General features: G+C 44.9%; 1 protein-coding gene across 4 annotated transcripts in view; it reads right to left on the minus strand.

The window, feature by feature from the left end:
* Positions 1-16575, minus strand: part of qser1 (glutamine and serine rich 1) — a 224330-nt gene that overhangs the window by 78877 nt on the left and 128878 nt on the right. For 3 of the 4 annotated variants that reach the window (XM_038807829.1, XM_038807828.1, XM_038807827.1), the window contains one exon: positions 15949-16247. In XM_038807829.1, the coding sequence (XP_038663757.1) occupies positions 15949-16247 (299 nt within the window). Of the gene's footprint in view, positions 1-15075; positions 15099-15948; positions 16248-16575 lie in introns of all 4 variants that reach the window. The other variant, XM_038807830.1, reaches the window with a different exon arrangement.

Genomic DNA, 16575 nt, shown 5'->3' on the forward strand with positions numbered 1-16575 from the left:
AACAGGTCAGAAACATACAGGAGCAGGTCGTCGGCGTACAGCGAGACCCCGTGTTCCACCCCACCCCGGACCAGCCCCGGGAAGCTTTTAACGGCATAGCAAGTGGCTCAATAGTCAGAGCGAACAGCAACGGAGAGGTGGGGGCATCCCTGCCTAGTCCCCCGGTGCAGTCTAAAATAGCCCGACGTCAGACTGTTCATTCGAACATTCGCCTCTGGTGCCTGGTACAGCAGCCTGATCCAGTCGATGAAACCCCAACCAAACCAGGACCCCCCCAACACCTCCCACAGATAGTTCCATTCTACCCAGTCAAAGGCCTTCTCTGCGTCCATTGCAACCACCATCTCCACCTCCTATCCCTCTGGTGGCATCATGATTACATTCAAGAGCCGTCTAACGTTGGCCACTGGCTGCCAACCCTTAATAAACCCCATCTGGTCTTCCCCCATCACCTCCAGGACACAGTCTGCTAACCTTGAGGGCAAGATTTTAGCTAACAGTTTGGCATCAACGTTCAACAGGGAGATCGGCCTGTAAGACCCGCATAGCTCAGGGTCCTTCTCCCGCTTCAAGATCAGTGAGATCGAGGCCTGTGACACTGTCGAGGGAAGAACACCGTGCCCCCTTGCCTCATTAAATACCCTCACCAACAGTGGGCCCAGCATCTCAGAGAACTTGTTATAAAATTCCACTGGATAACCATCTGGTCCCAGGGCCTTGCCCGACTGCATAGCCTCCAGTCCATCAGCTATTTCTTCAATCCCTATCGTGGCTCCCAGCCCTTCTACCAACCCTTCATCCACCTTCGGGAACTCCAGCCCTCCCAGAAATTGTCTCATTCTTTCCACTCCCGCTGGGAGTTCCGACTCGTATAGCCTGCTGTAAAACTCCTTAAACACCCCGTTGACTCCTGCTGGGCCCAAGACTGTGTTCCCTCCTCTGTACTTCACTTTCCCTATCTCTCTAGCTGCCTCCCTTTTCCTGAGCTGGTGCGCAAGCATTCTACTGGCCTTCTCTCCATGCTCATATATCGCCCCCCTCAACTGCTCCACCGCCTTTCCCGTAGATAACAAGCCAACTTCCACCTGTAGCCTCCATCGCTCCTTCAGTAATCCTGCCTCCGGGTCCTCCGCATACCTCCTGTCTACCTGAAGTATTTCCCCAACCAACCTATCCGTCTCTGCCCTCTCTTCCTTCTCCCTATGGGCCCGAATCAAAATCAGCTCTCCTCTGACCACTGCCTTCAGTGCGTCCCAAACCACTGCTGCGGAGACCTCTCCCAAATCGTTAATTTCCAGGTAGTTCTGGATGGATTCTCACCCGCCTGCACACCCCTTCGTCCGCTTACAGTCCTACATCCAATCTCCCATGCGGGCGCTGACCAACCTCCTTACTCACCTGTAGGTCCACCCAATGCGGGGCATGGTCCGAGGCAGCAATCGCCGAATACTCGGTGTCAGCGAACTTCGCCAGTAAAGCTCTGTTCAAAATAAAACAGTCGATCCGAGAGTATACTTTATGTACATGTGAGAAGGAGAACTCAGTCGTACTTGGCCGTCCAAACCTCCATTGGCCTGCCCCACCCATCTGCTCCATGAACCCCTTTAGTTGCTTCGCCATTGCCGGCACCTTGCCTGTCCTTGAACTCGACCGGTCCAGCCTTGGGTCAACAACCGTATTGAAGATGCCCCCCCCCCCCCCCCCCCCCCCCCCCCCCCCGGATCAGCTTGTGTGAATCCAGATCCGGGATCTTCCCTGACATCTGTCTTACAAACTCACATCATCCGAATTTGGTGCGCAGACAAGCACCACCGGCAACCCTTCCCAGCTTCCTGCTAACCATGATATATCAACACCCCACATCCGCAACTATTCTCCCCGCCTCAAATGACACTCGCTTATGAATCAGGATTGCGACCCCTCTAGTCTTAGAATCCAGCCCCGCGTGAAATACTCACACCGGTCACTGTCTGTGCGGAGTCTGCACATCCTCCCAGTATGTGCGTGGGTTTCCTCCGGGTGCTCCGGTTTCCTCCCACAGTCCAAAGATGTGCGGGTTAGGTGGATTGGCTATGCTAAATTGCCCTTAGTGTCCAAAATTGTCCTTAGTGTTGGGTGAGGTTACTGAGTTATGGGGATAGGGGGGAGGTGTTGATCTTGGGTAGGGGGTAGGGTGCTCTTTCCAAGAGCCGGTGCAGACTCGATGGGCCGAATGGCCTCCTTCTGCGCTGTAAATTCTATGTAAAAAATATATGTAAAATACCTGCCCGACCCACCCCTTCCTCAGTCTGGTCTGGTCAATTACCCTCAGGTGTGTCTCCTGTAGCATTACCACGTACGCCTTCAATTCCCTCAAATGTGCGAACACGCAAGCCCTCTTGACCGGCCCATTCAGCCCCCCCCCCCCCCCCCCCCCTCCCCGGCCGATCAACCATCCCCCTTCTTAGGCCAGCCTCCAGCTTGTGTCCCGTGCTCCCTGCGGCCAACCCCCAGGTAGCCTCCATCCCTGACCTCCCATTTATATCCAAGCAACAGTCCATCCCCCGTCAGCAGAGCAATTCCCCCCAGCCCCATTAACAGCACGATAAATGCAACCCCCTTCAACAAACAGAACATCTGCTCACCCCCCACTGCGCTTCTGTGAGCCAACCCACCCAGCTGGCTTGGTGACTTGCCCCCCCCATTGGTGCCAGACATCTTACCTCCTATTGTTCCCTCCCCCCCCCCCCCCAAACTCGGACAGACATATTCAAAAGGCACATTTCCACCCAAACACACCCAAAGAAAAAACAAATCAAGATTCACGCACCCTTCCCCCACCAGTATAAAGTTAACTCGCAAAACTTAGCAACAGCCAAAAAAAAAGATACAAAAAGGTATTTCTCACGCAGTGCAAAAGATCAATTTTAGTAGAGTCCCTACAGCAAAGGTCAGTCACCTTAGTCTCTATCTAGACCGTTGCTCTTTACAAAGTCCATTGCTTCATCCAGCGACTTGAAATAAAATTGCCGCTCTTCATAGGTGACCCATAAACGAGCTGGATAAAGTAGACCAAAATTCACCTTCCTCGGTTTCACTCGGTTGAATCTCGCTCTTTTCTGGGCCAGGTCCGCACCCAGCTCCTGGCAGACGCGCAGAATGTTATTCTCCCACTTACAGCTCCGTGTCTGCTTGGCCCAACACAAAATCTGTTCCTTATCCAGGAATCTGTGCATTCGTACCACCATCGCCCTGTGTCTCATTCACCCACGGCGACCTTGCAAGCGTTCAGTGCGCTCTGTCCACCTCCAGGTGTCTAGGAAACGACCCATCGCCCATGAACTTCTCGAGCATATTCGCCACATTAGCCCTTACGTCCGTTCCCTTACATCCCTCAGGGAGGCCAACGATCCGCAGGTTCTGCCGGCAGGACCTATTCTCTCGGTCTTCCACCTTGTGTTGCAGCCTTTTCTGGTGCTCTTTCATCAGCCCCACCTGCGCCTCCAGCGCAGTTATGCGTTCCTCATGCTCAGCCACCATTACCTCCACCTTATGGACCGCCCCGATCTTGGGCTTAAAGTCTCTGCTCCACCCGAGTGATCGACTCCTTGATCAGGCCCAGGCATTCCTTTTCTGATTGGCAAAGCCCTCCCAAATAAACTCCACCAGGTGGTCCGGTATCCACTGGGCCGCTGAGCCAATACCCTGCAGATCCTCCATTTTTTCCTTTCCTGCAGAGTCTACACGTGCCTGCTCGATTCGGTTCTTCCTTCCCTGACGTCCGCTTCTGTACAGTGTCTCCATTAACTGGGTGGGATTCCTCCTCGGTCTCACCCACCACTGATCCCTCAAACAAAATTCCGAAAAAAGTCGAGGGAAAAAGGTCCAAAAAGTCCATCAAGAGCGGGAGCCACCAAATGTGCCACCTACTCCCTCATGGCCACCACTGGAAGTAAATTTCTGATTTATTAACTAGATTCATTAACAAGTGTCCAAGAGCAACATAGAGTGACACGGGCTCTTTTCTCCTACCCATTAGGCAATTGGCTCATTACCACTTTGTCAAAAGCCCAGCTGAGAACAGAAGATAAAATAGTGGAACTCGCTATCTACGGGCACTTACTCTAACCTGGCTGAAACATTTCTACGATGTATGTGGAATCTGAAACCATTCACGCTGATGGAGACCTTACATTTCATTTATTGAAAATTCTGAAAAAAAAATTGAGATCTGTTTGAAGGGCTGGCAACACTGGTATTAAAATACATTACCAGAATTTATTGTTCCCCAATTAAGGGGCAATCTAGTGTAGACAATCCACCAAGCCTGCACATCTTTTGGCTTGTGGAGGTGAGACCCATGCAAACAAGAGAGAACATGCAAGCTCCCCATGGGTTCTGGATCGAACTCGGGTCCTCAGTGCCGTGAGGAAGCAGTGCTAATCACTTCGCCACCCTGCAGTCTATTACCAGAAAAAATATAACTATTTGTCCTTCCGGCTGGTGTGGCCTGATGGGTAATTGTGAAGACACCAGCAAAGCCTGATAGTTATGCATCAGCACTAGTGCTACACTCCGTATGCTCACCCGTGCCTGTGCCTATATATTTATGGGCAGCATGGTTGAATTGAATTGGATTGGATAGGATTTGATTATTGTCACATGGTACAGTGAAAAGTATTTTCTGCGAGCAGCTCAACAGATAATTAAGTACATGAAAAGAAAAGGAAATAAAAATACATAATAGTGCAACTCAAGGTACACAATGAAACTACATAAACACCACATCGGATGAAGCATACAGGGGTGTAGTGTTAATGAGGTCAGTCCATATGAATATCGTTTAGGAGTCTGGTAACAGTGGGGAAGAAGCTGTTTTTGAGTCTGTTCGTGCGTGTTCTCAGACTTCTGTATCTCCTGCCCGATGGAAGAAGTTTGAAGAGTGAGTAAGCCAGGTGGGAGGGGTCTTTGATTATGCTGCCCGCTTTCTCCAGGCAGCGGGGGTTGTAGATGGAGTCAATGGATGGGAGACAGGTTTGTGTGATGGAGTTGGCTGTGTTCACGACTCTCTGAAGTTTCTTGCGGTCCTCGGCCGAGCAGTTGCCATACCAGGCTGTGATGCAGCCAGATAGGATGTTTTCTATGGTGCATCTGTAAAAGTTGGTAAGAGTTAATGTGGACATACCAAATTTCCTTAGCTTCCTGAGGAAGTATAGGCACTGTTGTGCTTTCTTGGTGGTAGCGTCGATGTGGGTGGACCAGGACAGATTTTTGGAGATTTGTACCCCAAGGAATTTGAAACTGCTAACCATCTCCACCTCGGTCCCATTGATGCTGACAGGGGTGTGTACAGTACTTTTCTCCCTGAAGTCAATGACCAGCTCTTTAGTTTTGTTGGCATTGAGGGAGAGATTGTTGTCGCTGCACCACTCCACTAGGTTCTCTATCTATCTCCCGCCTGTATTCTGACTCGTCACTATTCGAGATCGGGCCCACTATGGTCGTAACGTCAGCAACTTGGAGATGGAGTTGGAACCAAATTTTGCCACACAGTCATGTGTGTACAGTGAGTAGAATAGGGGGCTAAGTACACAGCCTTGCAGCGCCCCGGTATTGAGGACTATTGTGGAGGAGGTGTTGTTTATTCTTACTGATTGTGGTCTGTGAGTCAGAAAGTCGAGGATCCAGTTGCAGAGTGAGGAGCCAAGTCCGAGGTTTTGGAGCTTTGATACGAGCGTGGCTGGGATTATGGTGTTGAAGGCGGAGCTGTAGTCAATAAATAGGAGTCTGATGTAGGAGTCCTTGATGTCGAGATGATTTAGGGATGAGTGTAGGACCAGGGAAATGGCATCTGCTGTGAACCGGTTGCGGCAGTATGCAAATTACAGTGGATCAAGGCGTTCTGGGAGTATGGAGGTGATGCGCTTCATGACCAACCTCTCGAAGCACTTCATTACGACTGAAGTCAGGGCCACCGGACAGTAGTCAGTGAGGCACGTTGCCTGGCTCTTCTTTGGCACTGGTATGATGGTGGTCTTCTTGAAGCAGGTGGGGACCTCGGAGTGGAGTAGGGACAGGTTAAAGATGTCCGTGAACACCTCTGCCAGCTGGTCCGCGTAGGCTCTGAGTGCACGACCAGGGATCCTGTCCGAGCCCATCGCCTTCCGAGGGTTCACTTTCAGGAAGGCCGATCTGACTACTGAAGCTGTGATGGTGGGTATGGGTGAGTTATGGGCTGCTGGGGAACTCGACAGCGGATTGTTGGTTTCCTGCTCGAACGAGAAGAGAATGCATTAAGTTCATCGCCGAGGGGTGCGCTGCTGCCGGAGATACTGCTTGGCTTCGCTTAGTAGCCCGTTATGTTGTTTCGTCCTTACCACAATCGCCGAGAGTCTGTCTGTGACTCTAGCTTGGTTTGATATTCTCTCTTGGCATCTCGGATGGCTTTGAGGAGGTCGTACCTGGATTTCTTGTAGAGGTCAGAGTGGCCTGACTTGAACGCCTCAGACCTGTTGCGCAGCGGTCAGCACTGTTGATTCACGGTGCCAGGGTCCTTGCTTTGATTCCCGGCTTGCGTCACTGCCTGTGCGGAGTCTGCACGTTCTCCCAGTTTAAAAGATATGCTTGTTAGGTGAATTGGACATTCTGAATTCTCCCTCAGTGTACCTGAACAGGCGCCATAGTGTGACGACTAGGGGATTTTCACAGTAACTTCACTGCAGTGTTAATGTAAGCCTACCTGTGACACTAGTAAAGATTGTTTTTTTATTTTTTATTCATTCATGGGACATGGGCGTTACAGGCTATGCCCATCCCTAATTGCCCTTGAGGGGGCAATTAAGAGTCAACCACATTGCTGTGGGTCTGGAGTCACATGTGGGCCAGACCAGGTAAAGACGACAGATTTTCTTCCCTAAAGGACATTAGTGAACCAGATAGGCTTTTACGAAAATCGACAATGGTTTCATGATCATCATTAGACTTTTAATTCCATGTTTACTGTATTCAAATTTCACCATCTACAATGTCGGGATTTGAACCTGGGTCCCCAGAACATTACTCTGGATCTCTGGTTTACTAGTCCAGTGACAATATCACTACGCCACTGCCTCTCCATTGTGTATTTATGCATGTCCTATTTTTTTTTCCATGTATGGACGATCTGTCTGGACTGTACGCAGAACAATACTTTTCACTGTACCTCAGTACATATGACAATACATTAAATTCCAGTCCAAATCAAATCCAACCTTTTTTTTAAAAAAAGGCATTAATTGCCATTAACCAGGTAAGCTCCCAGAACAGGTCATGGAGAAGGTAAGTACCCAAGCTAAGTGGAGGGATAGGATTCGGGGCAGTTGGAGAAGTTCAGAGGTCAGGAGTGAGAGAAGAAAATCGGATGTCAGGGACATTGGTTGGGGGTCGTGATAAGGTTGATTCTGTGGGGTGGGTGGGGGTTGGGCCAGCCCTGCGGGGAAAAGTCAGATTGGATCAGGGAGAACACCATGGTTGGGGGTGGGTAGTTGGGTGGTGAGGGAGGACCTGTGGCGGGAGGAGGGTAGGTAGTCTGTGTTTTTACAATAGTTACCCAGAAATTAGCAGAGGTTTGAATTCTTTTGACCTTTTCCGGCTAACTACTTGTCTAACAGCCGGACCCATTTGAAGCTTGTGAGTTAAATAACATTTATGGATGGTTCCCAGCACAGGGTAATTGCCCAGAGGAAGTTGCACTTCTGGGCAATTGCCGTTCAAATCCTAGGGGTACCCATCCCCAAATTCGACATGGGGAGTTCAGAAGTTACAGCTAGTGTTTTTTTTTCCAAACAGTTAAGGCTTCTGCCTTTATCACCCTTTTGGCAGTGATTCCCATCATTCTATAGGTGGAATAATTTACTCCCCAACTTCTAATCCTTCCTCCAATGACTTTAAATATACATCTCCTGGTTATTAGCCTTCAACAAATGGAAAAAGGTCATTCCTATCCACACCTCTCAAAACGTTATGTACAACATTTAAATCTCTTCTCAGCCACTTCTGTTCCAAAGAAAATAAACACAGCCTTTGCAATTTTACCCCATAACTAAATTTCTCCAGTCTAGGCAACATTCTCATGAATCTCTTTTGTATTCCTCAGCGTGGATGTGATAAGGGAAAGAAGGAGGTGTCTGACTAACTGGAGTGATTTTTTTTGAGGTTGCTCAATAAAGTAAAAGCCCTTGGGAGAGTAGCAAATTGGATCCAAAATTGGCTTAGCAGCAGGATACAATGGGTAGTGTTTGGCAGATGTGTTTGTGACTGGAAGTCTTCTACAAGTAGGATTCTGCAGGTTCTTTGCTTTTGCATTTTATATTAATGATTTAGACTCAAATATTGTGAGCACGGTAAGGAAATTTTCATTATGGTACAAAAATTAGTTTTTGGTTGCCAGTGAAGGGCAGCACGGTAGCATTGTGGATAGCACAATTGCTTCACAACTCCAGGGTCCCAGGTTCGATTCCAGCTTGGGTCACTGTGCAGAGTCTGCACATCCTCCCCGTGTGTGCGTGGGTTTCCTCCGGGTGCTCCGGTTTCCTCTCCTCCCACAGTCCAAAGATGTGCAGGTTAGGTGGATTGGCCATGATAAATTGCCCGTAGAGTCCAAAATTGCCCTTAGTGTTGGGTGGGGTTACTGGGATAGGGTGGAGGTGTTGACCTTGGGTAGGGTGCTCTTTCCAAGAGCCGGTGCAGACTCGATGGGCCGAATGGCCTCCTTCTGCACTGTAAATCCTATGAAGAGGGAAGCTGTAGACTGCAGGAAAATATTGACAGTCTGGCCAATTGGGCAAAAAAATGTGGAATTAGAATTCAATTAGGAGAAGTGTGGGTAATACATTTTGGGAGGTGCAAAGCAAGGAAATACAAATATATGGGAGAATATTAATTAGTATAGAGAAACAGTGGCCTTTGTCCAAAGATTCTTAAAGGTAGCAGGAAAGGTTGATATGGTGGCTCAATAAGACACACAGATAATTTCCTTTATTCACCAAGGCATAAAATATAAGGGTAAGGAGATGTTATAACTGCAGATAACAGTGCTTAAATTACAGCTCAAATATTGCATAAGGTTCTGATCACCACAGTACAGGAAATATGTGAACAAAGGAGATTTATGAGGATGCTGCCAGGACTGGAAAATGCTAGCCATGAGGATAGATTGGATCGACTATGTTGTTTTCCATGGAACACAGGAATCTGTGGGTTGACTTCATTGCAATGTGTAAAATTAGGAGGAAACTTATTACCATACCTCAGCGGAGGACCCAAAAACAAGGAAGCATGAGAAGGATTCACAAGGAGATGAAGAAACATTATTTTCAGCCAGAAAGTGATAGGGACCTGGAACTCACTGCTCGAGAGGGGGTTGAAGGAAAAACACTCACCGTGTTTAAGAAATACTTAGGCACTTACTTAAAGAATTGTGACCTGTGGGGCTACGGACTTAGTGCAGGAAGGCGGGCTTAGACTGGGAACTCTTTGACAAAACACAATGGGTTAAATGTCCTCCTCCTATGTTATAAATGTTCTATAATTTAATGCAATTACATCCTTACTGTAATGGTAATCAGAACTGTACATGAGCTCCAGTCTAACTAGTGTTACATATAGTTCTAGCATAGCCTCTCTGCTCTTATACTCCAGGGTCAGGCCACGGGCCTATAAAGGAAAGTGTCCCATACGCCTTCTTCATCAGTTTATTTTCCAGTCCTGCTACCTTCAGACACTTTTTTCTACATCTCTCAGATATGGCTCAATGTCTTCATGTATAATGAATTACATCCAAATGCAGCTATATTTGTGGGAAAATGCAATATCACTTTGCACAAAATATTGTACAGTGCAGTGCGATGAACATCTTCTTGGTAACAGCAGCTGTGGAAAGATTATTCGTTAATATACTTGGAGAACTTAATCTACTTAATCAGATAGTAAAATGGAACCTTTCATTCCCACCACAGTCAAAGGTAGGTAGGTAGGTAGATGGGGGCTCAGCTTGATAGCTCAGGACAACAACTCTTAATATTGCAGTGTGTCACAGCATTATACTAAAGTGTCAGTCTAAGATATGCACTCGGCATTGGAGAGGGCTTTAAGCCAAGAGTCTTCTTACTTAGGAGAGAGAGTTTTACTAACAGAACTAAGCTGGCCCCACAGTGTTCTGCTCATTTGTCAGGCAGTGATGCAAAATATCCAAGAAAACAAAATGCTGATTTTTAAACCTGGACATGAAAACAAAATACATGTGAACAAAACTTACTCAAAACTAGCACAGAAAATAAAGAGATAAATAAAATGTTTAAAATACTTAAATTAGAAGGAAGGAGGAAAAATAGACTTTCCGCAAAAATATTCACACACACTTCTGCAATTTGCAAACATCATAGATCATAGTTTAAGTATTAACTTTCAGCAGATAAGGATGTAAAATCATGCCAATATTAAAGCATGTTATATAATAGCACTGTTTGCCGTATACCGATGTAGACCGGTTATATCTGAAACATTATTGTTCCTCTCAAACTGAGGTTTCATTCTTATAACAAAATGATTAATTCCTTCCATTCAAACAAGATATATGAATAGTTTTGTTTGGCCCATGCAATTTTATAATACAAGTGAAATAACAAAGGCCATATCTTAACAATGACACATCATGAGCTTCATGATTATATTTCCAAAACAATTATTTAAAAAATATATACATATGTGCCAAAATTTATTAGTAACTTAATTTCAGATAAACTTACTTCATGCTAACTTTCTGCATTGGGTCCCAGATTTGCCTGTCAGTTCAACTGTCTTATAGAGGGAAGGAGAAACACAAACCTCAAGCAAGGAAGGCAGTCATTTTTGAATTATTCTTATTGAGCTGCTGCTCCTGTTAATCAGCAAGAGTGACACTTTGGAAAAGCCTTACTCAAAGACTGCCCATTTAAGTGAAGGAGGAAAAAAAAAGAGAGAAATAAACAGTATGATGGTAATCAGTGACAGTTCTAAGGAGATAATGAGACTTCAAATAGAGGAGAATTTGCTTTGTTAGTCAAATATAAATAATGTTGGAAACCGAATGGTATATTTAATCAATGTTTTCCATGATTAGTCGTGAGCACTTTTATCCTGAACTCATGAAAAGGATCAAGGAATTTTGTAAAGGGAATGAGTTACATATAAAACATCTGCCATCCATAGAAAAGCAACTCAAAAGATAAACAAGAATTTGGCACACTGCCACTTAACAGATGTGAAACTGAAAATCAACTAATTTTTATATTTTAAGCAGTTTTGTGGTTCTGTATAAATGCTATATGGATAAGATAGAAAAGTGTTTACTCTCCTAATTCCACCGGAAAAAATGGCATGAAACATATTTGCAATAGTGCAGTTGCTAATAGCAAAGAAAGCTGGAATAGGATAGTCTCTTTAATCACATAAAACATAGGAGCAGAAGTAGGTAATTTGGCCCATCGACACTGCTCTGCCATTCAATGAGATCATGACTGATCTAATATGATAATCCTCAACTCCACTTTCCCATCTTATCTCTAGAACTCTCTATTCCCTTACTGATTAAATATCTGTCTATCTCAGCCTTGAACATAGTTAATGACCCAGTCTCTACAGTCCTTGGCAGTAAAGACTTCACAGATACACTCCCCTGAGAGAGGAATTTTCTCCTCATCTCTTTCTTATAAAGGTGACCTCACTCTAAGATCATGCCCTCTGGTCCTAGACTCTCCCACAAAGGAAAACAACCTCTCAGCATCTACACTGCCAAGCCCCCTGAGAATCCGTTATGTATCAATAATGTTGCCTCTTATTCTTCTAAACTCCAATGAGTACAGGCCAACCTACTCAACCTAACATAAGAAAGTCCCTTCATCTGGGATCAACTTAGTGAACCGTCTCTGGACTGTCTCCAATGTCAATATATATTTCCTTGGATAAAGGGAACAAAATCTGTTCACATTATTCCAGGTGTGTGCTAACTAATGCTTTCTATAGTTTTAGCAAGACTTCTCTATTTTTATACTCCATTCCCTTTGAAATAAAGGCCAACATTCCATTTGCCTTCCACATCATCTGCTGAACTTGCATGCTGGCTTTTTGTAATTTATGCACAAGACCGCTAAATCTCTCTGTGCCGCAGCGTTCTGCAGTCTTTCTCCATTTAAATATTCAGCTCCTTTATTCGTCTTACTAAAATGCAATGTATTCCATCTCTCAAGTTTTTGCACACTCACCTAACCTGTCTATACCCATGTCTAGATTCGGTGTCATCTTCACTTGCTTTTTCCTCTATTTTTGTGTCATCCGCAAACTTAGCAACTTCACAAACGTCCCTCATCCATGTCATTAATATATATTGTAAATAATTGTGGCCCCAGCATGAATGCCTGTGGCACTCCACTGGTTACAGGTTTCCATCCTGAAAATGCCTCTCTGATCTTAACTCTCTTTTACCATCAGCTAGTCAATTCTCTAATCATGACAACATATTACCCTTTACACCATTGGCTCTTATCTTATTGCTGAGTAGGAATGATGGCTAACGTCGTGCTGTGAGACATGCTGGTAAAAGAAGGCAATGGCTAACATTAAAGCGGCTAACAGAGAAAACTGCAACTCTCTGCAGACAACATTTTGTGGGAACAGACAGAATGATGACAACAGCTGGACTTTTATTGATAACACTTTGTTTTGGAACAACAAAAGCAATGTTCTCTCAAGGATGAGTGAGGTCTGTGCGCTACAGGATTGTTTATATGAATGAATTATAAATTAAGAACTAAAACCTTATAAACACATCAGCAGCAATAACCCTGGAATCAACATATGCAAAACATGAGCCTGAGTTTGGAAACTCACAGCGCACACCCTCCTAAGCGGGCCGTGCCAAGTTCTCTCTATTGAGAAGTATTTTAGTTCAAGTTGAGTCTTGAAACTTATGTAACTGTTTAAATAAGCTTAGTAAATTAAATAATAAAAAGCGGTTACGCCCGGCACCGATTCCAACACTATGTTCCAGTCCCTCACTGTCGGATCCATGCAAAACAATCATTTGCATGGATTTAAATATTAGCGCATGGACATGCTTCCGTGATGCTCCGCCTCACTTAGCTGGAAGTCTTGTGGCTGCAAATTGGTGCAAGTATTTACGAGCGGGAACTGGGCGCCATGGCTGCTGAGGAAGAGCGGGAGACTAAAAAAAAAACCTCTCAAACATTGTTGGGCTTGCTGGGTAGGTGGCTGCCCAGTCCGGTAGCAGTAGCAGGGAACGATTTGGTGCCAGATCCGTGGACTCATGATGTCCCCCTGGGGATCAGGGTGTCCTGGCTCAGACTGCCATTTCTGCAGATTTAAAAACACCCCTTTGGTGCTACTTGCGGGTTCCTGGCTGCTCACACTGCTGACTGCACACTCTGCCCTGTAAATCCTTCCCGTCCAGTTCTAAGACCAACTGCAACTGGGGTTGTAACAGTGAATGTTTATGGAAGAGGTGTTAGCCAAGGAGGTTGCTTTGCCCTGGATGGTATTAAGCTTCTTGACTGTAGTTGGAGCTGTACTCATCCAGGAAAATGGAGAGTATTCCATCACATTCCTGACTTGTGCCTTGTAGATGGTGAACAGACTTTGGGGAGTGAGTAAATGAGTCACTCACTGCTTGATTCCCAGCATCTGACCTGCTCTTATAGCTACAGTATTTATTTAGCTAGTCCAGTTCAGTTTCTGGTCAATAATTATCCTCAGGTATTTGATAGTGGGGGATTCAGCGATGAGAATGCTATTTGAGTGTCATGGGGGATGGTTAGATTCTTTCTTGTAGGAGATGGTCATTGCCTGACACTGTGTGGCACGAATGTCACTTTCCACTCGTCAGCCCAAGCCTGGATGTTGTCCAGGCCTTGCTGCATTTGGACATGGACTGCTTCAGTATCTGATGAATTGTGAACATTGTGCAATCATGAGTGAACATCCTGACTTCAGAATTAATGGCCATTCATGAAGCAGCTGCAAATGGTTGCGCCGAGGACACAATCCTGAGGAGTTGTGCTTAAACTGTCCACTTCCTTCCAAGATGAGAGACTTGTGGCCTCAAGTGCAGATAATCAGCATTTCTACCTGGATTAAAGGCCATCGATGATGCCAGGATGGGTTTTGAGAGGCAAAGGCCCAAGCTTTCCTTGAAAACTACAAACAAGGTATGTTTGCCAGGATCCAGGAGAGCAGCAATAGGGAGTAGAACGCTGTGGTTCACCACACAGGAATTAAGGTGTGAGTTTGGACTCTTAAAAGATGGAACTCATGAGGAGTTAAAACAAGATTTTTGTCTATTTTTAAAATATTCTTTATTGTCACAAGTGGGCTTACATTAACACTGCAATGAAGTTACTGTGGAGGAGGAATCTAAGGGGGGAACCTCAGCATCAAAGACAGTGCTGCAATTAAAAATTCTCGGGATGAGAAAGGAAAAGCATAGAAGTAAACGCCGAGAACAAATCATCTTGTACTGGTTCAATGGGAATTTTTTCAATTCTCTCATGGGATGTGGGCATTGTTGGCAAGACGAGCATTTTTTTGTCCATCCCTAATCATTCTTGAACCAAGTAGCTTGTGAGGCCATTTCAGAGGGCAGTTAAGAGTCGACTGCATTGCTGTGGGTCTGAAATTATATATAGCCCAGACTGGATAAGGGCAGCAGATTTCTTTTTATCCACTTGCCGTGTGGGGTCTTGAACCCCGCTTATGGGATTACCAGTTGAGTGACATTACCACCATACCACTATCTCCCCATGTCTACCTGAAGGAGTATGAAGTGTGGTTTCAGTTGAGCTAGAAGAAAAGGGGGAATGTTCTGTTTGTGCTTTAAAGTATAACTTGTATACAAAGAAACTGCAAAATTCTTAAACTGTGAAATTTTGTTGCATCGTCTTTCCAGCTATTAACTGTAATTCAAATTTACTTTTAATTATCAGTCTCCATAATATTGTAACACAAGGCCCAGAAATAAATTAAAAATCAACACCAGTGAGGTACTGAAAAGTGACTGTGTTCATGTACCTTTAAAGGTCAACGGCTTCCTCCTGTGTGGAGGTAGGAAGGAAAAGTGAGAAAAAGAAAAAAAATCACATCATATAGTGGCAGTACCCCAATAATTAAATGAATACATTTTCAGCAAAAGATGCAATTTGTGTTGCCAGATGTTGTTTACATGTCAATTCAGCAATTATTGGCGTTATTTAATGAGTGAAGGAGCTAGATCTCTAAACCGAATAGTAATTTCCCAAGTTATAAAACTGAAAGTCGGATCAGGCAATATCTGTTGGAGAGAAATGGTGACTGAGCTCAAACATGAACTGTTTCTCTCTCCAAAGATGCTGCCTGGCCAGCTGAATGTTTCCAGTATTTTTTTTCAGAGTTGCATCAGCAGCTTTGGGCTTTTACATTAGAATTTACATTAGAATAGGTAGCATGGTGGTTAGCCTAAATGCTTCACAGCTCCAGGATCCCAGGTTCGGTTCCCGGCTGGGTCACTGTCTGCGCGGAGTCTGCACGTCCTCCCAGTGTGTGCGTGGGTTTCCTCCGGGTGCTCCGGTTTCCTCCCACAGTCCAAAGATGTGCGGGTTAGGTGGATTGGACATGCTAAATTGCCCGTAGTGTCCTTAAAAGTAAGGTTGGGGGGGGGGGGTTGTTGGGTTACGGGTATAGGGTGGATACGTGGGTTTGAGTAGGGTCATCATTGCTCGGCACAACATCGAGGGCCGAAGGGCCTGTTCTGTGCTGTTCTATGTTCTATGTAATTTTCTGAGCAAATTTGGCTTTGCAAACAGTGCAATTTAATGTACAGAATTTGATTATCTTTAGCCTTAAAAAGTTTAACGTCTTCCACCCAGACCTCAATGGAATTTGTAAGATAAAAACATGTCACATTACCTTGAGAGCTTTAATGTCCTCTATCTTTACAACAAATTCATCTCGTTCCCTGTACATGCCCTCGCCTCCACTTTCTATATCATCTTCATCTGTTGAACCTTCTACAGCAAGTAATTCTTGCTTTGCAGCTCGCTCTGTAGGATTCAGGTCATCTTGTTCATTTTGCTCCGGAGATTCTAGAGCTTCAGTTGGCTCCTGCACTTCCTCTTTTACAGGAGGAGAAGAAATTGCAACTTTTTCCTGCTGTATAACAGCAGGAACAGAGGAGTTGGAATCCTTTTCTCCATTAGTGATGAACTCTAGTAAAGACAAATACGTAACAAATACAGATAACAAAAGTCAAAACAGTAAATGCGCTTAGGTATTCTGCAAAATCCATTTATAGTAATTTTATCAAAGTACTGAATGAATAGTTTAATATTCTTCGACCTTCTCAAAGCCTGAATAGAACAAATAATTATGTTATAATTTAGCATTAATTTACATATAATCTAAAACACATTTTTCAGATTTACAGCATTCCAGCAAAGAATACAATTAGAGATAGTTGTATAACATTGCAATTAAAATAGGTTCAGATTGGAAATAAACGTTTGCTACAAAAGCATCAGCATACAACTATTTTTG

Source organism: Scyliorhinus canicula, chromosome 9 (genome assembly GCF_902713615.1).
Source record: "Scyliorhinus canicula chromosome 9, sScyCan1.1, whole genome shotgun sequence".
NCBI classification, from domain to species: domain Eukaryota; kingdom Metazoa; phylum Chordata; class Chondrichthyes; order Carcharhiniformes; family Scyliorhinidae; genus Scyliorhinus; species Scyliorhinus canicula.